Genomic DNA, 21,764 nt, shown 5'->3' with positions numbered 1-21,764 from the left:
CCTGGCAGAAACCAATTCCCTTCTGGGCATGGGGAAGACGTGTTGTGGTGCCGGCTGCATCTGTGGGAGCGATGGGGAGCGTGAGCCCGTGCTGTGCTGCACTGCTGCGCTGGCAGCACGGTGGATACGGGCAGGATGTCCCCTGTTTCCCCCAGAGCTGGGGCCTGCAGGCACCTTGCCGGCCCTTGGCACAGGCTGTGCCAGCCAACAAAGCCCAGCAGGCCGGGAGGAGAGCCCGGGGGCAGCGCAGCTGCTTGGGCAGTGGCTGCTGCCAGGGACATGGGCCAAAGCCATCCCTGAGCAGCCACTGCCACCCCTGGCCCTCCCTGCCCCGTGACAGCTACCCCAGCCCCAGGGGACAGGCTCAGGCCCACTAAGGACACACTGGAGCCTTGCTCTCCCGCTCTGTCCTTTCCCCACCATGGGCACCCCATGCAGTCACTCCCCAGGTTTCAGGATGTGTCCCCCATGGAAGGACCCCAGCAGGACTGCTCAGAACCCGAGTGCCCTGAGCCTGCTTGGGATAATTCCCCTGAGCTGTGTTGGTCTTGTCTGGGCTGTGTAAGACTAAACATTAAGAATTAAAGGCAATTTTACTTTTATTGCCCAAGTGTCAGAAGATTCTAGGTTTCCTTAACTGTAAAACTACTTTGTCAAATGCAGAACTGTTGGAGGAAAGGGGAACAAATATCTGCTGTCCGTATTCTATGAAAAACTCTTCTCAATGCTACAAAGGAAAAATATATCTAAATGTTTTAAAATGAAAGACAAAGATAACATGAGGGTGCTGTTGGTCGAATGAGCCCCATGCCCAGCTGCTGCCTGCCCATGCCTGGCTGTGCCCAGACGAGCAGCTCCGCCAGTGCTGGTGGTAGCACACTGACACCTGAGCTGAAGCTGGACTCAAGCCTGTGATAGATGAATAATGCGACAGTTGACTCTCACAATTAAAGGATAAATATCATGCATATATGTTAAGAGAAGTTTTATATATATATATAGATATGTTTTACCCCCTGTTGTGTTGTTATCTTGGGATTACCTGAGTTTGAGACATTTAAGAGGGTCACCTTGCTACGACAGCAGCACCTGACCTCCAATCGAGATGTAAGGAAGTAAACTCCAGCACTGGACATCAAAGAAGGAGTCGATAGACAGAACTTTAAGAAGGGCAAAAGAGTTAAAAGGTGAGACCTCCATTGCGTGCATGAGAATGTGGTGGGAAAAATCCTCTACTCCCGGCACAGTAACATTGTCTTTATTCACTGTCCTGTTATATTTCTAATAAGGTTTTTAATAAACATCTAATATTTTTACAAGTAAATATAACTTTTCGAATAATCCATTCCCTGGCTAGAGGGCTGCACCTCCTATCCTGGATGGGCAGCTAGGTCATTCCCTTCAGGGAGAGACGGATCTGTTCTAGGCAGTGGTTGTAGCATACTTCCAGCTACAAGCTGGTAATACACCTATGGTAAGGACAACGGACACTGGCACGGAGATGCATGATGACAGGCCAAGTTCTCCATGGCTGAGGTATTAGGCTGGTCTTGTGAAGTGGGAGAGGTGCTCCTGTGGATAGAGGAGGTGGCTGAGGCCCCAGCTGACAGTGGCACACAGGGACCCTCGTGCACAGCAGGGCCCCGAGCTGGCAAGGCTCCCCAGCACGGCTGGAGCTGCTGGCACAGCTGGGCCCAGCTGGACAGCTGCCCCTCAAGGCCCCGGCCAGCAGGGCACGGCTCTGGGCAGGGTCCCTGGCCAGGAGCGGGCCCCACAGCGCCTCTGCCTTTCAAGGGCAACCTCGGCCCTGCTCTTTCTCCTCCCCACCTCCCTCTGCCTCTGCCCTGTGCCCCTGGGGCTGCTCTTGGCCAGGCAGCCTCAGTGGGAGCCAGCTCTGGCTGCAGCCCCAGCGGGGCCCCCAGGACAAGGCCCAGCAATTGAGAGGCCAATGGAAGCACTGGGCAGCAGCAGAACCCTCAGCAGAGTTATTTGGACAATCATGGACTGGCCACAACCCCACTGCAGCCTCAATGGGAATGTTCCCCGACCATGTTAGACTTTCAAAAGAAGCTGTTTGAGGGGGAGAGCAACAAAACACTCACTGTTTTCTGTTCCAGGAATACCCGATTCCAAAGCAGCACAACATGAAGACAAGCTCCAAAGAAAGCACGCCTGCCAGTAACCCTACCCAGCAGCCTCTTCCCTGACAGAAACCCCTTCCGAGGCCATCCTGGGCATTGGGAACAGGTCTTGTGATGCCGGCTGCATCTGTGGGAGCGATGGGGAGCGTGAGCCTGTGCTGTGCTGCACTGCTGAGCTGGCAGCACAGTGAATACGGGCAGGACGTTCTCTGTTTCCCCCAGAGCTGGGGCCTGCAGGCACCTTGCCGGCCCTTGGCACAGGCTGTGCCAGCCAACAAAGCCCAGCAGGCCGGGAGGAGAGCCCGGGGGCAGCGCAGCTGCTTGGGCAGTGGCTGCTGCCAGGGACACGGGCCAAAGCCATCCCTGAGCAGCCACTGCCAGCCCTGGCCCTCCCTGCCCCGTGACAGCTCCCCCAGCCCCAGGGGACAGGCTCAGGCCCTGTCAGGACCCAGTGCAGCCCCTGCCCAGTCGGGAGCCAGGGCTGGCTCTGGCCCTGGGCTGGCGGCAGGGCTCCCGCTCGGGGCTGCTCCTGTGCCTTGGGCCTCTGGGCACTCAGGGCCAGCTCCGCAGCAGCTGCAGCACCAGGGACGTTGCTGCACCAGTCCCATTTCCCCGGGGCTCTGAACGAGCTCCAGAGGCCTGGAAGCCGAGGCGCCTCCAGCTTTGGCTGCTGCCGGGCCAGGCAAGGGCAGGCCCTGGGGGAAGAGCTGCTGCCACACAGCCCCGGCCAGGGCTGAGCCCGGCACAGCAATTACCTGCTGTGCCTGTGCCCGTCTCTGCCATCACCTTCCTTCCTGCAGCTAGGGCTGCCAATGAGCCACTGCTTCTCCCTGAGTGTCCCTCCTCCTGAACAGCCTTTTGGTCCATCAATTGAAAAAGGAAAAAAGGGACAACTGGATCAAATGCAAATATTCCCCACTGGGGAGGTGGCACCTTCATGAGGCAATGCTTGTCTAAGTCACAGGTAAAGATCAGGAAAAAGCCCAGGTAACTGGGGCTGGGCCAGTGCACTCCCTTGTGCAAACAGCTGCACCCCCTGATCTTCTCAGAGACTGGGAAATGGCAGGGGATCTCAGGCCCACGGTACAGTTGGGGCACCCTATCAGCTAATGCCAAATTCCATCCTGCAGAGGCTGGGGAGGAATTGCAGCAAGGCCAGGCTGGGAAACAGCCCTGCAGGGCGTGAAAGCAGCAGCGGGGCAGCGAGGCTGCCATGGATCCCTTCCTGCTGTGTCGGGCACGGCGTGTCCAGATGTGCAGCCAAAGCCCCCGGCTGCTGAGTCCCAGGGGGAGCATGGGGGAAACGCACCCACCTTGTCCTCGGGGTGCTTGCTTCTGTGTTTGTCTCAGGAATTCATCTGCCTCATGAGATGTTTTGGCTGCAGTATCTTGGGTCTTTCCTTTTGGAGGACCTTAAGAGAAAGTAGTTCCATTTCCCAGGAATGGATCCCACAAAAGCAGGGCTCAGCCTGTGAGGTCAGAAGCGACACACTACTCACCCCTGCCATGGGAGCTGGGTTGGGGCCAAGCATCCAGCCCTGGAGCCTGAGAAGTCCTCCCTGCAGACACACCTGTAACTCAACAGCCACAGAAGCTTCTGCCATCTCTGCTGATCTGCACGGGCACCACTGAGCCGCAGCAGCGGTGAGGGGATCGTGCAGGGTGCGGGCACACGCGTGCATGGTTCTGTGCTGGCACCTGCAGCAATGCCCCCCTGGCCCAGCTTTGGGCTCTGAGCTGGCAGCTCTCCCAGGGGAAAGGCCTTGACCTACCCTCAGCATCTCCCAGAGCCTCAGTCCTGGATGTGGGGTCTTCACCGGCAGGTTCAGCTGCAAAGAAAGGCAGGACAGAAGAGCTCCTGTGGCACTGCAGGAGATCCTCAGGCTGCCCACAAGGCTCAGCCCCGGGGCACAGCCCTGGGCCCGGCCCCTTCCCTCTCTGCTCCTCTCTGTGGCTGCACAGAGCACACGGAAGGACACACTGGCACAGCACACGGGAGGAGGATTGAAAGATCAATGCTCCTTCCTCCCACTGACAGCGATCCTGTGGGATTCCTCAGGGCTCCAGAAGGGAGCAGGGAAAGATTCTCAGAATCCTTCAGCCCTTACATAATGTTAAGGGAAAGGGTCTATAAATGAGCTTTTGTTGCATTGATCCTGATTATTCACTCAGGAAAGGCAGAATGAAAACTTGCTTCCAGCATCCTCCAGGAACTTCAAACCATCCTTCATCAGGACTTCCTGAAAACCCATGTCACGATTCCAGTCTAAAAGGGAGCAGAGATCAGAACCATATCTGTGGCATGCTGGGAACCCCTAATGCTACAGGGAAAAGGGCACTGCAAGGGGGTCGGGTAAGGTTATGGGACCCAGATGGGAATGGACATGGCCAAACCTGCCCAGGGGCCTGGGGAGCTCTGGGCTGGCTCCTCATCACTCTCCACACTCTTTCCCTGCCCTCAGCAACATCCCTGGGAGGGGTGGCTGGAGTAGCCCAGGGCCCTGGGGCTCTCTCCCTCAAACTCACAGAAAATCCTCCCTAAAGCCCTGGGGTAATTGCAGCAGGCAGTGCCACAGCTATCCATCCCTCCCTCCTACACTCCCTCCTCCTCTCCTTCTGCTGGGACAGCTCCCAGATCCCAAGGGCAAACAGCCAGGCCCTCTCAGGACACACTGGAGCCTTGCTCTGCCCCTCTGTCCTTTCCCCACCATGGGCACCCCGTGCAGTCACTGCCAGGTTTCAGGACATGTCTCCCATGGAGGGACCCCAGCAGGACTGCTCAGGACCCGAGTGCCCTGAGCCTGCTCGGGATAATTCCCCTGGGCTGTGCCGCTCTAGTCCAGGCTGTGCCCGCACTGCCAAGCAGCAGAGAGGGCAGCTCAAGCCTCAGCAGGGCTCAGGCCCAGAGGCACAGCAATTACCTCCTGGGCCTGTGCCTGGCATGGCCTCTCTTCCTGGAGCAGAGGCTGCCACGGAACCACTGCTTCCTCCACGAAATGCTTCCTTCTGCACAGGCTCTCCTTTCATTTCTGGAAAATGGAAAAGAGACAGCTGGATAAGATGGAAACATTCCTCACTGGGAATGGGGAAGGTGAGGCATCACTTGTGAAAGGAATGCATAAGGATCAGAAAACACCCAGGATTTTGGGACAACCCAAGGCTGCTTCCTTCCCCAAACAGCCCCAACATCTGATCTGCCTGGACAGAAGGAATTTGCAGGGGATCTGAGGGTGGGCATGGACTGTGGTGCAATTGGGGCTGTCTGACAGCTGATGCCAAATGCCTTCCTGCAGAGGCTGGGCAGAAGCTGCAGCCAGGCCAGGCTGGGAAACCGCCCTGCAGGGCGTGAAAGCAGCAGCGGGGCAGCGAGGCTGCCATGGATCCCTTCCTGCTGTGCCGGGCACGGCGTGTCCAGATGTGCAGCCAAAGCCCCCGGCTCCTGTGTGCCAGGGGAAGCATGAGGGAAATGCACCCACCTTGCCTCCTCTGTAGACATTCCTTCAGCATTTGCCACATGATTTCTAATGGGTCCTGGAATTTCTTGCCTGCCATGTCTTTGGTCTCTCCTGTCAGAGGACCTTAAGAGAAAGTAGTTCCATTTCCCAGGAATGGACCCCACAAAAGCAGGGCTCAGCCTTTGGGGTCAGCAGGGACACACTACTCACCCCTGTGATGGGAGCTGGGCTTTTGTGCAGTATCCAAGGTAGGAGTTGGTGAGGTCGTCCCTGCAGACACGCCTGTAACACAACAGCCACAGAAGCTTCTGTCACCTGGTTCTTACCAGTCAGTCAAACATTACGCCTTGGTGGGACAGTGAGAACATACCTGCAGAATGCTCAGAGGGCATCACAACTTCAGAGTGCCAGGCTAACCGAGGAACTGTCCCAGCATCCCAGTCTGGAAGCAAACCAAGATGAGAACTGTTTCCATTGTGTGCCAGGGCTGGCTCTGGCCCTGGCTGGCGGCAGGGCTCCCGCTCGGGGCTGCTCCTGTGCCTTGGGCCTCTGGGCACTCAGGGCCAGCTCCACAGCAGCTGCAGCACGAGGGACGTTGCTGCACCAGTCCCGTTTCCCCGGGGCTCTGAACGAGCTCCAGAGGCCTGGAAGCCAAGGCGCCTCCAGCTTTGGCTGCTGCAAGGCCGGGCAAGGGCAGGCCCTGGGGGAAGAGCTGCTGCCACACAGCCCCGGCCAGGGCTGAGACCGGCACAGCAATTACCTGCTGTGCCTGTGCCCGTGTCTGCCATCGCCTTCCTTCCTGCAGCAGTGGCTGGCACCGAAGATGGAGTGCTTCCTTCAAGAAATGCCACCTTCCACTGAAGCACTATGCCCATCTCTTGACAAAAGAAGGGAGACAGCTACATCAGATGGAGCTGTTCCCCACTTGGGCGGTGGCATCAGAGGTAATATTTGTGAAATTTATGGAGCAGGAAAATGGCCAGGTTATGGTGGCATGATGAGAGCACTTCCACCTCCAAACAGCCACCCTTTTCCTAATCTGGAGGGCTGGATATAGTGGGGGATCTCAGGGTGTGTTACAGTTTGGGCTGCCTGTCAGCTGATGCCAAATAACTTCCGGCAGAGGCTGGGCAGAAGCTGCAGCCAGGCCAGGCTGGGAAACAGCCCTGCAGGGCGTGAAAGCAGCAGCGGGGCAGCAAGGCTGCCATGGATCCCTTCCCACTGTGCCAGGCATGGCGTGTCCAGATGTGCAGCCAAAGCCCCCGGCTGCTGACTCCCAGGGGAAGCATGAGGGAAATGCACCCACCTTGCCTTGTCTGCAGGGGTTCCTTCAGCTCTTGCCTCATCTGTTTGGATGGTTGCAGGGACATCTTATCTGTTCTATCTTGGACTTTCCCTGTTGGAGTACCTTAGAGAAAAATATTTCCATTTCCCAGGAATGGATCCCACAAAAGCAAGGCTCAGCCTTTGAGGTCAGCAGGGACACACTACTCACCACTGTGATGGGAGCTGGGCTTGCGTATAGCATCCAAGGTAGGAGCTGGAGAAGCTGGAGAAGTCCTCCCTGTAGACACATCTGTAACACAACAGCCACAACAGCTTCTGTCACCTGGTTCCTGCCTGATTGTCTACAATTCTTCCTTGGTGGCACACTGAGAACATACCTGCAGGAGGCTCCAAGGGCTTCAAAACTTTCTTCCTCCAAGCTGATGGAGAAGCCTTCCCAGCACCCTCATCTAGAACGGAGCACAGATGAGAACACTTTCCAGGGTGTGCTGGGATCCCCTTCTGCCACAGGGAACTGGGCACTGCAAGGGGGTCGGCTAAGGCCGTGGGAGCCGGATGTGAATAGACATGGCCAAAGGTCCCCAGGGGCCTGGGGAGCTCTGGGCTGGCTCCTGGTCACTCTCCACACTCTTTCCCTGCCCTCAGCAACATCCCTGGGAGGGGTGGCTGGAGCAGCGCAGGGCCCCCGGGTTCCCTCCCTCAGACACAGAGGAAATCCTCTCTAAAACCCTGGGGAAAACTGCAGCAGGCAGTGACACAGGTATCCATCCCTTCCTCCTACACTCCCTCCTGCCCTCCTTCTGCTGGGACAGCTCCCAGATCCCAAGGGCAAACAGCCAGGCCCTCTCAGGACACACTGGAGCCTTGCTCTCCCCCTCTGTCCTTTCCCCACCATGGGCACCCCATGCAGTCACTGCCAGGTTTCAGGACATGTCTCCCAAGGAGGGACCCCAGCAGGAATGCTCAGTACCGAGTGCCCTGAGCCTGCTCGCGATAATTCCCTGGGCTGTGCCGCTCTAGTCCAGGCTGTCCTTGCACTGCCAGGCAGCAGCGAGAGCAGCTCATGCCTCAGCCGGGCTCAGGCCGAGAGGCACAGCAATTACCTCCTGTGCCTGTGCCTGGCATCGCCTCTCTTCCTGCAGCAGAGGCTGGCACGGAACCACTGCTTCCTCTGGGAAACGCCGCCTTATGCCCAGCCTCTGCATCCACTTCTGGAGAAAGGAAGAGGGACAGCTGGATCAGGAGGGGCAGTTCCCCACTGGGGAGGTGGCGTCTTCAGGAGGGAATGCTTGTCAAAGACATGGCTAAAATCAGGAAATCCCTATAAACGTTTTGGGAAGGCCAGGGCCCTCCCCTCTCCAAACTGGTGCCCTTTCTATTCTACCCAGCGACTGGAAAATTGCAGGGGATCTCAGGCCTGTGGTGCAATTAGGCGGCCTGTCAGCTGATGCCAAATGCCTTCTTGCAGGGGCTGGGCAGAAGCTGCAGCCAGGCCAGGCTGGGAAACAGCCCTGCAGGGCGTGAAAGCAGCAGCGGGGCAGCAAGGCTGCCATGGATCCCTTCCCACTGTGCCAGGCACGGCGTGTCCAGATGTGCAGCCAAAGCCCCCAGATGCTGAGACCCAGGGGAAGCATGAGGGAAATGCACCCACCTTCTCCTGCCTGCTGCATTTCCTTCAGCATTTGCCTCATGTTTTCGGATGCATCATGGGGTTTCTGGTGTCCTGTAGCTTGGTCCTTCCCCCTCGGAGGACCTTAGAGCAACAGAATTCCATTTCCCAGGAATGGATCCTACAAAAGCAAGGCTCAGCCTGTGGGGTCAGCAGGGACACACTACTCACCCCTGCGATGGTTGCCAGGCTTCTGTGTAGGAATCAGCAAAGGAGCTGGAGAAGTCCTCCCTGCAGACACACCTGTAACTCAACAGCCACAGAAGCTTCTGCCATCTCTGCTGATCTGCATGGGCACCTCTGAGCCACAGGAGAGGTGAGGGAATCACGCGGGCGAGGGCACACACGTGCATGGTTCTGTGCTGGCACCAGCAGCGATGCCCCCCTGGCCCAGCTTTGGGCTCTGAGCTGGCAGCTCTCCCAGGGGAAAGGCCTTGACCTACCCTCAGCATCTCCCAGAGCCTCAGTCCTGGACGTGGCTTGGGAAGCTGCACCACCTTCATCAGCAGGTTCAGCTGCAAAGAAAGGCAGGACAGAAGACCTGTAAATCCACAAGCAGAAACACCAGCCAAACCTCACTAAAAAGTCACCACTACTCCTTGAAGTAAAATAGACTGATGCATGTTAATACCTAAGCTTGTAAGCTGTAAAACCCATTGTTATGAGAAGTAAAATATTTTATTTTAAACTGTATTATTCATGAGGTTGTTTTAAGTGAACTGAATATTTAAGGTGTGATATGCAAATTTATTTCAAAAAATAAAATATTTTAGTGCTTTTGTTATAACAGACAAAAGAAATAGAAGTAAAAGCTAATGAAACACTGTAAAGAATATATTAGAACAATAATATGATTCGTGATAAATCGGAAAAAAATTAAGTATATAAGATACAAACCAGATTTAAGTTCCAAGAAACACTAAAAGTAACATTAAATCAGATAGGATATAACAAAAGCCGTTAGATATTTAATAAGGATCAAATTAAAATAAAGGAAAACAGCCAAGTATAGCTGAAAGAAAGAGAAGTGTACAGACTAATTACAACTTTAGAGCTAAAATGTCAAAGAAATAAAATTATAATAATTAGAAATAAGCAGATGCTATCCTAAATCCTGAAAAACAATTTAAAAGGCTCTTATAAATCTTATGAAGTAAATACTGAGAATGAGACGAATGACATCAGTGACTAGATCCCAAGGTGTAAGCTCTGCTACCAAGAAGATACACACCTTGGCCCTTTGGCTGCAACCCAAAGGGGCTTTGAGAGAGCTAGAGAGTTAAAACTGCAGAGGATTATTGTCACTGTATTAGTTATCCATGCCCAAAAAGAATGAGCCATATGCACACTCCCAAGTTAGTGTAGTACGCTATAATTTTAACAAATTCAGAAGGTGCACTATGAGTAGTAAAAGACACTGGAATAAAGAAATGTGAAATAGAGCAAAAAGAATAAAATGGCAAAATTTGTAAGCAATATATTAAAACTTTTTCTTCTGGAAGAGCTAGAGAAGAAATAAATCCTGAGAGTAGAATAAAGCAAATTGCTCAAGAATTAGAAAACAAGAACATGAGACAGTTATAAAGACACATTTTAGCAGGCAACATAAGAAAACATGAAAAACTTATTTTATAAATATTACCAGCCTTAAACGACTATGGAGTCAAAATATATCTAAATTACAATAAGCACATGCATTGATATAAAAAAATATAATTGACAATCCAAAGAAAAGAAATTAAAGATTTAGAATAATCTACCTTATGAGAAGAGTTGTTAATTTTATACCCTGACTAGTAGTATAAAAGCGTAGTTGTTAAGTTTTATAAATACTAAACATTAAATTAGAAAATAAGTAAGCTTTGTCAAAGTGTATCCTAAAAGTACAAATTTAATAAATTAATAGAGAAAGGGAGGGATTCTGATAGATTGTATGCACAAATTCATGCTGAGACTACAGTAATCTCGCCTAATGAAAATCCTAGCATAACAAAGGAGGGTTCAGGGCAATCAACATGCACCAAAATCCTAGCCTGAATATTCATCCCCAGAAATGCTGATTCCAGAAGATTATTTCTCTGACCAAACCTCAGCAATGTGCATTCAATTTGCATCATCTATAAGATAAATGTGTGCCTCCTACAATGCATATTGCAGGAGATTTTCCTCTAACAAAGTGAATTTTTTACCAGTTTTGGGGAAACTCTCAGCAAGAGCTGCAGCAAGAAAGGAAAAAATACATGAATATGCAAAAAGGATAAAAACAACCATAAGAAAGCAGAAAAACTGCTGCCCTCCACACCGCTTGGAGCTTGGAAATGGACAAAAAAGACTTTGAGAGAGCTGTCCCTTCGTGATGCACAGGGGAGAGAAATGCCCCACCTGTCTCACCTGACGCTGTCAGCCTGCTTCAGGGCCAATCTGATATTTGCTTCTAGATTTTCTACGACTGAATTTTAATTATGGAATAAATTCTCCGTATTAATCAGAAAAAGCTAATTCATTTAAAACATCCGGGACTCCTGGAACCCTCATCAGGGACCCCAAAATATCCCTTTGTGCCTCTTCAGGTCCAGGCCCAGATGATCCCACAGAAGGAAATGTGCCCTCAGCCCAGGGACGCTCAGCATGGGCTCCCCCATCCCCTCGGGGCCCCGCCGCTGGGCACAGCAGCCCCTGCCTGGCTCCTGCCTGCCCACACCGTGGCCATCCACGGCTGCTCCTGGGCATGGAGCTCAGCCACTGCTGCTGCCGGGTGGGCTTTGCTGGTGCTACCACCAGGACAATCTGGTCACAGCTGCATCTCTCTACTGCAACAGAAGAGCTGATTTGGGAAGTGCTGTGTTGCCCCATTTCTTCAGCCCCACTAGCTGCCCACACCCACAGTGGCACTGGGCCGCCCCCAGAAAACTGTCGAATCTGGGCTGTGGCTGCAGGGCACAGCTGCTCTACAGCACAGGTGGACTGCCTTGGGGGTAGGACTGCCCTGAGGGTAGGGACAAGGAACAGGGTGAGGTCTGCTCTATGTTTTCCTAAGGTGATTACTCTACAGACCATCAGGGCCAGACCAACACTGCATTAAAGGCATACACCAACTTACAAACTTGGCAGGGTCCCAGGGCAGGATCCAATCTCTAGCCAATTGGGAGAAACTGAGGGTGGAACACCAGGCGGGGAATACAAGGTTTAAACCAATTGGGGATTACAGGGGAGGGGAAGAACTTAAACAAACCAATGTGATTCCGAAGGATACAAAATTGATAGGGAAGTCTCTAGAGCAAGGGGCAGGCTTGGAGAGGGACTGACATGCAATGGGAGGAGGAACAGTGAACAAAAGGGCAGGTCTTTGGAGAGATGGACAAGTGGGGCAAAACCAACATCACAGGGGGGAAAGGAGCAACCCATTGCTAATAAAATATGCTATAACAATAGAAAATAAGGGGAGGGGTATAAAACTGACTGCTAGGACTGAATTACAGTCAAAAAATTTTGTTATATTTCTCCAATTACTGTATCATGAAAGAAAACCAAGCAAATTAAATGTTGCAGCAATTTTAATAAAGTAGCTGAAAAGTATATGAAATTGAATCCACTCAAAATATTGACAATATAATTTGGTTATGATAAGGGATAATTTGGTTCTTATAATAGCGCATAAGGAAAAATAACCGTGCGGGGTACACGGGGGGTACGGAGGGCAGGGCTTGACCCCTGTCCCCTCACATACAAATTGCCAAGCCTAAAATTCTCCTTTTTACACTGTACATCATCACCATCTCTTCCCATTTTCAATTTGTCACACTTGTATCTCCACCTTCATTATCACTTTTACCACGCATGCTCCACCGTTTTTTAGGTGGTTGCACTGTTCTTTAGGGTCGTCTCTGATGAAGGCCTCTCCTCTTCCTCGATGTCCTTTGATTCACCTTTTGGATTACACATGCGCACCAAGCTGGTATAATGTAAGTCAAAGCTAATATCATACAAGCCAATACTATGTTCTAGCATCAAAGCAATAAATCTCCTATAATTAACATTTTCCTGGATGTCCAACCAAACTTTCCTCTCTTCTAACTAAATTCAGTAATACTTATCTCTTGCTTCTTCCTGTTCTGAACATCTGCAGGAGAAGGGGGGGAGCCCCTCCTCTCCCTTTCTTCCTTGGCATTACACCTTCTAACGGTTTTACTGTTTCCAAATATTAATTATTATATCAATATTGATTACTTTATAATTTTATCAGCAGGAATCACACCTATTTATTACAACATGAACTGCAATGGAGAAGCTCTGAGTCAAGGCTCGGATGAGCTCTTCAAATAATTTCCTGGCAGAAACAGATAGCCAAACTTGCCCTTATCCCATGCAAACAGAGGGTTCCAAAAATAGCAACACCTTCCGAGGCCCTTCTGGGCATTGGGAACACGTGTTGTGGTGCCGGCTGCATCTGTGGGAGCAATGGGGAGCGTGAGCCCGTGCTGTGCTGCACTGCTGAGCTGGCAGCACGGTGGATACGGGCAGGACGTTCTCTGTTTCCCCCAGAGCTGGGGCCTGCAGGCACCTTGCCGGCCCTTGGCACAGGCTGTGCCAGCCAACAAAGCCCAGCAGGCCGGGAGGAGAGCCCGGGGGCAGCGCAGCTGCTTGGGCAGTGGCTGCTGCCAGGGACAGGGGCCAAAGCCATCCCTGAGCAGCCACTGCCACCCCTGGCCCTCCCTGCCCCGTCACAGCTCCCCCAGCCCCAGGGGACAGGCTATCAAAAAGTCCACAGCCAGCAAAGAGATTGTCCCAGGAATTGTGTGCTGCTTTTCCTTCCTGCAGTTGGTCCCAGAAACATCCATCAGACTGCTATAAATGCCCACACATGGTCTGATCAACCCCTATGCTTTTCCAGTCTGCTCTCTGAAATTCTGCAACAAATCCACCAATAAATTCCAGGTTACCTCTGTTTATTGCACACTACAGTTTCCTTCATTTTTTCCGAATAGCTGGAAGTTTCTATATATAGCAATGCCCTTGAGGATCTCTGATTCTTTTCAGTATTTTTTTTTTTCTATTCAGACATATGAAACAGCCTTATTGGTTTTTATTTTGGCAGGTCTGTTTTTTTTCTTTGCATGATGGTTTACTTATTACCTATATGTAAACTTGTTATTATTTATGGTTATTCATTCCCCAAGTAATTATTTTCACAATCTGTCATTCACTTCGTAGTTAATGTTCCATACATGAACAACTTGGACTCTCTTTTTATAGGAATATAAAGATCTCAGAAAGCTGAATTTTTTATTTTGATGACACTCTTTCTGCCCACTCCCACCTATAACGGTGATTCCTTTTGAAACATATCTGAGGACATGTGGAGTTTTTGGGAAATGCTTAGCTTAACCTGGGTATTGGATTATTATTTTCAGTGCTATAAACCTACATTGCTTCAAGGTTCACACCACGGTCCTGATTTGTGGCTCACTGCATGGATGACTGACTGAATTAAAACAATGTTTGTGAGGCAGCTGAAGAGCTTAGACCTCAGAGATTAAAATTCCTAGGAGGAGGAGGAGAAAGAAGAAAGGATAAAATCCTGATTCAAAGGGTTTTTTCTCACTTCTAGTATGCCAGCAGTATGGTAGACTACACCTGTCTTCGGATGTCATTTAGTTACAGAACAACTCTCTACAGTGCCAGATTCCAGGAGAAATGACTCAACACTTTGCCTCCCAATGCATCAGCTTTAATTCTAGTGAGAGGTAGCCTTAATTACAGTCCAATTAGAGCAAATCAACAAAGCAGTCTTGCCGTTGTGTGAGTGGCAAGAGGAATTTGCTTGTGAACACATGAATATGTCCCACACAGTAATGAACAAAATTTGCCTTGACTTGGAAGAAAGTAGACAAGGAGCAATGCAGTATTTGGGTTTTATCCAGGGATAAATGTGGCAAGAAGCTGTAACAACTTAACCTGTTTTACAGAACACAAGTACTGATACGGCCAATAATGAACCCACATGAAGGGATCTTCAGGACATTCCTTTATTTCTCTAACCAGGAATGGGCAGCAAAATGCTGGCATTTATCTGAACTGGAAGCCGTGTTGCTCTCCTTTTTCTCCTTGAGCACACTGTTATTTGCAGACTTCACTGCCCAGCCCATCAATCCTCTCGTGGCCAATTGCTAAATGGCACAAGTACCAAAATACAGGTGCCAGCATAATCAGCCCAGCACTAATGCAGGGTGCTTTGATGGTGCACAGGAGCACAGAATGGCTTGGGTTGGAAGGGACATTTAAAGGCCATCTAGTCCCAATGGCCTGCAGTGAGCAGGGACACCTTGAACTAGGTCAGGTTGCTCAGAGCAGGAGTTTGAATGTCTGCAGGGATGGATGTCCAGCTCTCTGGGCAACCTGTGCCAGGTTTTCATAACAAACAGTGTAAAAAATGTGTTTCTTTCATCTAGTCTGAATTTACCATCTTTTAGATTAAAACCATTCCCCCTCGGTTTGGTCACAAAAGACTCTACTAAAAATTCTGTCCCATCTGTTTACAAGCGCTCAGAAGGCCCTGAAAGGCAGCAATCAGGTGTCCCTGGAGTCTTCTCTCTTCCAGGCTGAACACTGTCAGCTCTCCCAGCCTGTCTCCAAAGCAGAAGGGCTCCAGCCCTCAGAGCATTTTGTCCCTCCTCTGGACTAGATCTCACGGGACCATGTCCTTCCTGCCTTGGGGACCCAGAGCAGGATGCAGTACTCTGTCGTGGTAGAGACCGAGACACTAAAAAGCAACACACTCCATTTCCAGAAGGCTTCAAACCCTGTTTTTATTCTAGCCTGCATGCTTTTTCTGCATTCTTAAAAAGCTCTTATGTTTACACTTTATTCATTGGTCACGAGAGACAAGCAAAATGCTCAATGGAATAGGCCATTGCAGGTTTCTCTTATTTATCTTTCTTTCTTGGTTTTCATGTCAAAAACATTGGTAGGAAATTCTTTCAGGGGTAAACATGGATCTTGTTATCAAACTTCTTGATGGCTCACAGAAATCACTATAAAACCCCTTCCAGAGTACTCCCAGTAGGGTCTTACCTGAGCAGAGGTGGGGAATCACCTCCTTCAACCTGCTGGGCACTCTCCTTTGGATGCACATGGCTGGCTCATGTCCAGCCTCTCATCTGGCTGCAACACCAAGTCCTTCTCAGCAGGGCTGCTCTGCATCTCTTCATGCCCCAACCAGTGAGATCAGCTGAGCTGGGACTGTGTCACAGCCCTTGGGCAGAGCAGCTGGGCAGGATGAGCTCCCTTCCGAAGAAGGCAGATCCAGCTCCAAAAACAATTCCACCCTGGCCTTGAGGTCACAGAAGGCTCTGAGATCACAGAGGCGCCAGAGCCCCGTGGTTGCACAGCAGCACTAGGAGCCAGCAGTCAGTCCTTGAGCACAACTGTTGCGGCTGCAGCAGCGGTGGCAGCAGCGGTGCTGACATTGGCACAGCGGTGTCGGGACAGCAGTGGCAGCAAGAGCTGCGGGACTGGCAGAGGGCAAGGCAGCATGGCCCTTGCTCTGCGCCTCTTCCTCCTGCTCCTCCTGGCCGTGGCCCTGTCTACCAGGGCTGCCCAGGCTGCTCCACTCCAAGTGCGGCGAGCAGGTGAGCCGGCAGCCTGGCTGCCCTTTCCCGGGACAGCACTCCCTGCTCCCGGGAAGCGCTGGGGATGGTTTTGCACAGGGCTTTAGGGAGGGTTTCCTGTGTGGGAGTGAGAGAGCCCCCATGGTCCCTGGGCTCCTCCAGCCACCCATCCAGGGATGTTGCACAGGGCCTGCAAAGAGGGTGGAGAGTGACCAGAGCCAGTCCAGAGCTCCCCAGGCCCCTGTGCAGCTTTGGCCTTGTCCACTGACATCTGGCAGCCAAGGCCTTACCCGACCCCCTTACAGTGCCCAGTTCTCTAAGGGAGAGGGGAATCCCAGCACACCATGGAAATGGGTCTGATCAGATTTGTGCTCCCCTCTAGATGAGCATACTAGGAAGGCTTCTTCAGCAGCTTGGCTTAATGAAGATTTCCAGGGTCTTAACCCTCCAGCAGGTATGTTGTCAATGTTGCTAAAAGAATAATCATTGAGAACCTGGCAGGAAGCAGGTGACAGGAGCTTCTGTGGCTGTTGAATTACAGGTGTGTCTGCAGGAAAGACTTTTCAGGCTCCTTTCCTGGTTGCTGCACACAAGCCCCGCTCCCATGGCAGGGGTGAGTAGTGTGTGCCTGCTGACCCCACAGGCTGAGCCCTGGTTCTGTGGGATCCATTCACCTGAAATGCAAATGCTTTTCTTAAGGTCCTCCGAGAGGGAGGAACAAACCTAGAGGAGACAGCAAGTCCCTGGAGGCATCCAAACAGATGGACAGGATCTGGAGTGACCTGGAGAGACAACGTGGTGGGTGCATTTCCCTCATGCTTCCCCTGGGACTCAGTAGCCGGGGGCTTTGGCTGTACATCTGGACACGCTGTGCCCGGCACAGCAGGAAGGGATCCATGGCAGCCTCGCTGCCCCATGCTGCTGCTGCTGCTTTGACGCGCTGCAGGGCTGTTTCCCAGTCTGGCCTGGCTGCAGCTTCTGCCCAGCCTCTGCAGGAAGGCATTTGGCATCAGCTGCCAGGGAGCCCAAACTGCACCATGGCCCACCCTGAGATCCCCTGCACTTTCCCAGTCTGTGAGCGCATCTGGAGGGGCAGCTCTTTGGAGGAGGCAGGGCCCTGGTCTTTCTCCTTAATCTTATCCATTACTTAGACAAGCATTGCCTCCTGAGGATGCCACATTCCCATTGGGAAACAACCCCACCTAATTCACCTGTCCTTTTTCCTTTCTGCAGACATGGAAGGAGAGCCTGTGCTGAAGGCTGAGTTTCCCAGAGGAAGCAGTGGCTCCATGGTAGCCTCTGCTGCAGGAAGGGAGGCGATGCCAGGCACAGGCCCAGGAGGTAATTGCTGTGCCTCTGGGCCTGAGCCCTGCTAAGGCTTCAGCTGCCCTCTCTGCTGCTTGGCAGTGCAGGCACACAGCATTACCTGACCCCCTTGCAGTGCTCGGTTCCCTATACAAGGGGATCCCAGCACAGCATGGAACAGTTCCCATCTCTGCTCCTTTCTAGATTGGGAACGTGACTTCTATCACTGGGAAACGCTGTTAAAGCACAGTTTAAGGATGTTGGAGCTTGGTGATGGTAGGTTTTCAGCAACACTTTGCTAACAGAGCAATCATTGTCCAAGTGTAATCATTGTCCAGAGTAATATTCCTCTGTCATTTCCCTTGAGATCCTCTGAAGTTTGATGGATTGTGGAAATCCTAGCCTCCAAATTTCTACTCTTGTACCCTACAGTGATCCCACAGGATTGCTGGCAGTGGGAGGAAGGAGCATTTATCTGTCCATCTTCCTCCCGTGTGCAATGCCAGTGTGTCCTTCCATGTGCTCTGTGCAGCCAGGGAGAAGAGCAGAGAGGGAAGGGGCTGGGCCCAGGGCTGTGCCCCGGGGCTGAGCCTTTGGCAGCTCCTTTGCCAGCCCCAAGGAGCCTGAGCTGCTCCTGCTGCCACTGCCAAGCCCTGGCCCTGCCCGGGTCTGGGTTTAGAGCTGCTGGCAGCTCCAGGGAGTCCTTTCTGCCCACACAGCCCCCCAAGGGGCCCCTTCCATCCCAGTGTGGGGCCACTGCAGGCACGAGGTCCCCCTGCTCCTGAGTGGGAGGCAGAGCTGAGGGAGTGCTTTGGAGGGCACCAGTCACCCAGGTGCCCTCACTGCCACTCAGGCCTGAAGGAGAATCTTCAGCAGGGTCACAGCAGCTCTTCTGTCCTGCCGTTCTTTGCAGCTAACCCGGTTGGTGAAAGTGATCTGGCTTCCCAACCCACGTCCAGGACTGAGCCTCGGGGAGATGCTGAGGGTAGGTCAAGGCCTTTCCCCTGGAAGAGGTGCCAGCTCAAGAGCCCAAAGCTTGGCCACAGAGGCAGCGCTGCAGGTGCCAGCACAGAACCATGCACGTGTGTCCTCTTGCCCTGCACAATCCCCTCATGATTTCTGCTCAGCACTGGCAGCTGTCTGGGGAAGGGAGGGCCCTGGCCCAGACACAAAAGCCCAGATACTTTGTAAATCTTTTCCCAATTTTTGATAAGCATGCTGCCTTGAAGATGCCAGCAAAGGAATGGGGAATTGTTCCATCTGATCCAACTGTCCTTTTTTGTTTCTCAAGTGATGGACCAAAAGGCAGGGCTGAAGGAGGTGTTTCCCCAAGGAAGCAGGGGCTCACTGGCAGCCCCTGCTGCAGGAAGGAAGGCGATGCCAGACACGGGCACAGGCACAGCAGGTAATTGCTGTGCCGGGCTCAGCCCTGGCCAGGGCTGTGTGGCAGCAGCTCTTCCCCCAGGGCCTGCCCTTGCCCAGCCCGGCAGCAGCCAAAGCTGGAGGCGCCTTGGCTTCCAGGCCTCTGGAGCTGGTTCAGAGCCCCGGGGAAACGGGACTGGTGCAGCAGCGTCCCTGGCGCTGCAGCTACTGCGGAGCTGGCCCTGAGTGCCCAGAGGCCCAAGGCACAGGAGCAGCCCCGAGCGGGAGCCCTGCCGCCAGCCCAGGGCCAGAGCCAGCCCTGGCTCCCGACTGGGCAGGGGCTGCGCTGGCTCCTGACAGGGCCTGAGCCTGTCCCCTGGGGCTGGGGGAGCTGTCACGGGGCAGGGAGGGCCAGGGCTGGCAGTGGCTGCTCAGGGATGGCTTTGGCCCGTGTCCCTGGCAGCAGCCACTGCCCAAGCAGCTGCGCTTCCCCGGGCTCTCCTCCCGGCCTGCTGGGCTTTGTTGGCTGGCACAGCCTGTGCCAAGGGCCGGCAAGGTGCCTGCAGGCCCCAGCTCTGGGGGAAACAGAGAACGTCCTGCCCATATCCACCGTGCTGCCAGCTCAGCAGTGCAGCACAGCACGGGCTCACGCTCCCCATTGCTCCCACAGATGCAGCCGGCACCACAACACCTGTTCCTGATGCCGAGGATGGCCTGGGAAGGGGCTTCTATATGGGAACAGGCTGCTGGGCAGGGTTAATGGCAGGCCTGCTTATTTTGGACCTTATTATCATATTGTGCTGTGTCAAAATCTGGTGTAACTGGAAGAAGAAATGGTGAGTGGTTATCTTTCCCTGAAAGAGCTTCTTTTGAAAGTGTAATGTAGACAGGAAGCATTCCCACAGAGGCTGCATTGGAGTTGTGGCCAGTCCATGGTTCTCCAAACAGCTCTGCTGAGGGTTCTGCTGCTGCCCAGTGCTTCCATTGGCCTCTCAATTGCTAGGCCTTGTCCTGGGGCCCCGCTGGGGCAGCAGCCAGTGCTGGCTCCCACTGAGGCTGCCTGGCCAAAAGCAGCCCCAGGGGCACGCGGCAGAGGCAGAGGGAGGTGGGGAGGAGAAAGAGCAGGGCTGAGATTGCCCTTGAAAGGCAGAGGCACTCTGGGGCCCGCTTCTGGCCAGGCACCCTGCCCAGAGCCGTGCCGTGCTGGCCAGGGCCTTGAGGGGCAGCTGTCCAGCTGGGCCCAGCTGTGCCAGCAGCTCCAGCCGTGCTGGGGAGCCTTGCCAGCTCTGGGCCCTGCTGTGCACGAGGGTCCCTGTGTGCCACTGTCAGCTGGGGCCTCAGCCACCTCCTCTCTCCACAGGAGCACCTCTGGAACTTCACAAGTCCAGCCAAATACCTCAGTCATGGAGAACTTGGCCTGTCGTCGTGCATCTCTGTGCCAGTGTCCATTGTCCTTACCACAGGTGTATTACCAGCTTGTAGCTGGAAGTATGCTACAAGCACTGCCTAGAACAGCTCCGTCTCTCCCTGAATGGACTGGCCTAGCTGCCCATCCGGGACAGGAGGTGCAGCCCTCTAGCCAGGGAATGGATTATTCGCAAAGTTATATTTACTTGTAAAAATATTAGATGTTTATTAAAAACCTTATTAGAAATATAACAGGACAGTGAATAAAGACAATGTTACTGTGCCGGGAGTAGAGGATTTTTCCCACCACATTCTCATCCACACAATGGAGGTTTCACCTTTCAACTCTTTTGCCCTTCTTAAAGTTCTGTCCATCGACTCCTTCTTTGATGTCCAGTGCTGGAGTTTACTTCCTTACATCTCGCTTGGAGGTCAGGTGCTGCTGTCGTAGCAAGGTGACCCTCTTAAATGTCTCAAACTCAGGTAATCCCAAGATAACAACACAACAGGGGGTAAAACATATCTATAAATATATAAAACTTCTCTTAACAAATATACATGATATTTCTCCTTTATTGTGAGAGTCAACTGTCACTTTACTCATCTATCACAGGCTTGAGTCCAGGTTCAGCTCAGGTGTCTGTGTGCTACCACCAGCACTGGCGGAGCTGCTCGTCTGGGCACAGCCAGGCATGGGCAGGCAGCAGCTGGGCATGGGGCTCATCAGACCAACAGCACCCTCATGTTATCTTTGTCTTTCATTTTAAAACATTTAGATATATTTTTCCTTTGCAGCATTGAGGAGAGTTTTTCATAGAATACGGACACCAGATATTTGTTCCCCTTTCCTCCAACAGTTCTGTAATTGATAAAGTAGTTTTACAGTCAGGGAAACCTAGAATCTTCTGACACTTTGGCAATAAAAAGTAAAATTGCTTTTAATTCTTAATGTTCAGTCTTACACAGCCCAGGCACGACCGGCATAGCTCGGGGGAATTATCCCAAGCAGGCTCAGGGCACTCAGGTTCTGAGCAGTCCTGCTGGGGTCCCTCCATGGGGACGCATCCTGAAACCTGGGAGTGACTGCATGGGGTGCCCATGGTGAGGACAGGACAGAGAGGGAGAGCAAGGCTCCAGTGTGTCCTTAGTGGGCCTGAGCCTGTCCCCTGGGGCTGGGGGAGCTGTCACGGGGCAGGGAGGGCCAGGGCTGGCAGTGGCTGCTCAGGGGTGGCTTTGGCCCCTGTCCCTGGCAGCAGCCACTGCCCAAGCAGCTGCGCTGCCCCCGGGCTCTCCTCCCGGCCTGCTCGGCTTTGCTGGCTGGCACAGCCTGTGCCAAGGGCCGGCAAGGTGCCTGCAGGCTCCAACTCTGGGGGAAACAGAGAACGTCCTGCCCGTATCCACCGTGCTGCCAGCTCAGCATTGCAGCACAGCACGGGCTCACTCTCCCCACGGATCTTGTAGAGGTTCAAAGCAAGACAGGAACACGTGCCCTGCTTCCACTTTGATGAATCCCAATGATTTTCTGCTTGCA

The 21,764-nt window shown here is 52.8% G+C and overlaps 2 protein-coding genes and 1 long non-coding RNA gene across 8 annotated transcripts in view; 2 read left to right on the top strand and 1 right to left on the bottom strand.

Annotated features, from left to right (window-relative positions):
• LOC135308324 (uncharacterized) overlaps positions 1-21,764 on the top strand; it is a 172,265-nt gene that overhangs the window by 74,944 nt on the left and 75,557 nt on the right. The window lies entirely within an intron of this gene.
• LOC135307263 (uncharacterized) lies at positions 1,221-15,899 on the bottom strand. Of its 6 annotated transcripts, none has more exons than XM_064431838.1 (19): positions 15,624-15,899; positions 8,996-9,067; positions 8,724-8,795; positions 8,535-8,636; positions 7,987-8,094; positions 7,261-7,332; positions 7,092-7,172; positions 6,903-7,004; positions 6,357-6,473; positions 5,967-6,038; positions 5,807-5,878; positions 5,618-5,719; positions 5,063-5,170; positions 3,914-3,970; positions 3,641-3,712; positions 3,455-3,553; positions 2,897-2,996; positions 2,103-2,268; positions 1,221-1,572 (listed from the first exon to the last, which is right to left on the bottom strand). In XM_064431838.1, the coding sequence occupies exons 1-19, from the start codon at positions 15,682-15,684 to the stop codon at positions 1,540-1,542; spliced, it is 1,668 nt and encodes a 555-aa protein (XP_064287908.1). In that variant the 5' UTR covers positions 15,685-15,899; the 3' UTR covers positions 1,221-1,539. The 6 variants fall into 6 exon arrangements, with proteins under 6 accessions (XP_064287908.1, XP_064287909.1, XP_064287911.1 ...); XM_064431839.1 differs by having other exon boundaries at positions 3,455-3,541; XM_064431841.1 differs by lacking the exon at positions 15,624-15,899 and adding an exon at positions 11,653-11,715.
• On the top strand, positions 16,080-20,515 carry LOC135307262 (uncharacterized). Its single transcript, XM_064431837.1, has 10 exons — positions 16,080-16,180; positions 16,542-16,613; positions 16,701-16,772; positions 16,859-16,957; positions 17,393-17,500; positions 17,669-17,740; positions 18,378-18,449; positions 18,756-18,869; positions 19,497-19,662; positions 20,187-20,515. Exons 1-10 carry the CDS (start codon positions 16,084-16,086, stop codon positions 20,443-20,445), a joined length of 1,131 nt encoding a protein of 376 aa, XP_064287907.1. The 5' UTR covers positions 16,080-16,083; the 3' UTR covers positions 20,446-20,515.

Source organism: Passer domesticus, chromosome 9 (assembly GCF_036417665.1).
Source record: "Passer domesticus isolate bPasDom1 chromosome 9, bPasDom1.hap1, whole genome shotgun sequence".
NCBI lineage: Eukaryota > Metazoa > Chordata > Aves > Passeriformes > Passeridae > Passer > Passer domesticus.
This window is presented reverse-complemented; position numbering and strand designations above follow the sequence as displayed.